A 971-nucleotide genomic window follows, 5' to 3' on the forward strand; every position below is an offset into this window, starting at 1 on the left:
AGACGTTGGAGAGGAGAGCACCGCCGAAGCTGCCAGCACGTGGGACCCAGTCGCACTCCTCATAACCTGTCTTAGTGCAACTAGCACTGCCACCTAACAGGAGCTTCTCAACCCTCCCCTATAGTCACAACCTGCCCACCCTCTGCATCGTCTCCCTCCTCTTCCTCTTCCATCATCGCTACCGCCCATAGAGCCTCTCTATATTCTGGTGACATGGGATGGCGAGACCACGAGTCGTGGGTCATTGACCGGGTCAAAGGGCCAACACTCAAAGGATGGGCGAAGCGAGGGTAACTGAGTACAACGGTGAAGCCCTTCATGGCGGCCCGACCCTTCCCCTACACGCTGGCTCGAATGACCAACGTCCCGTCTGAGCTTAGGTAACCATCACGCCTGTTGACGAACCTGAGAAGCGGCAGTAATAAGAATATGCCCTTCACCGAGGAGGGTAATACCTGGTGTCAAGAAGGGTATGCCAACCACGGTCTGGGCAGACGTAGCTGAACGTCCAGGTGTCGGTCTTGGTATAGGGGAACTTATGTTTAGTATTCATAACAGAAATTTTATAGTAGACGCAAGGACAACACCTGCAGCGAGAATAACTCCTCCTCCTCCTCCTCCTTACTAGTCGACTACCAGTCTGGTGGGTAGGGCTCTAGCGGATCTTCCTCCTCAGTCTTTACAGAGTTGGTGGTGACCATAGGCATGCCAGGTTCTATATCATCCTCGTCCGAGCTTAAATATTCGTCATCAAAGTCTTCGCTGCCACTCACATCAACCTTCGCTCGCTTCCCAGTTGAATCTACACACCACCACTACTAACCCTTCGAGCGTGTCCTAAGCACTACTCTCTCTATCGCTGGTATCCCCAGCGTCAACAGGCCCATTGCCCCCGCAACTCGCAGTAGTGGAGTTCACGTTCTGAGGTGGCACGACTTCCACGAATGCCGAGAGGTGATTGTGAGAGGATT

At 53.5% G+C, this 971-nt stretch overlaps 1 protein-coding gene across 1 annotated transcript; it reads right to left on the reverse strand.

The window, feature by feature from the left end:
• Window positions 1-342: 342 nt before the first annotated feature.
• Window positions 343-553, reverse strand: Pmar_PMAR007752 (hypothetical protein; the record flags this gene model as incomplete). Its single annotated transcript, XM_002773035.1, has 2 exons — window positions 343-405; window positions 456-553. Coding segments are annotated over 2 exons (161 nt in total), but the record flags the coding sequence as incomplete, so codon positions are not given.
• Window positions 554-971: the final 418 nt, after the last annotated feature.

The sequence above is a fragment of the Perkinsus marinus genome (genome assembly GCF_000006405.1).
Source record: "Perkinsus marinus ATCC 50983 genomic scaffold scf_1104296959640, whole genome shotgun sequence".
In the NCBI taxonomy this organism is placed as follows: Eukaryota; Perkinsozoa; order Perkinsida; family Perkinsidae; genus Perkinsus; species Perkinsus marinus.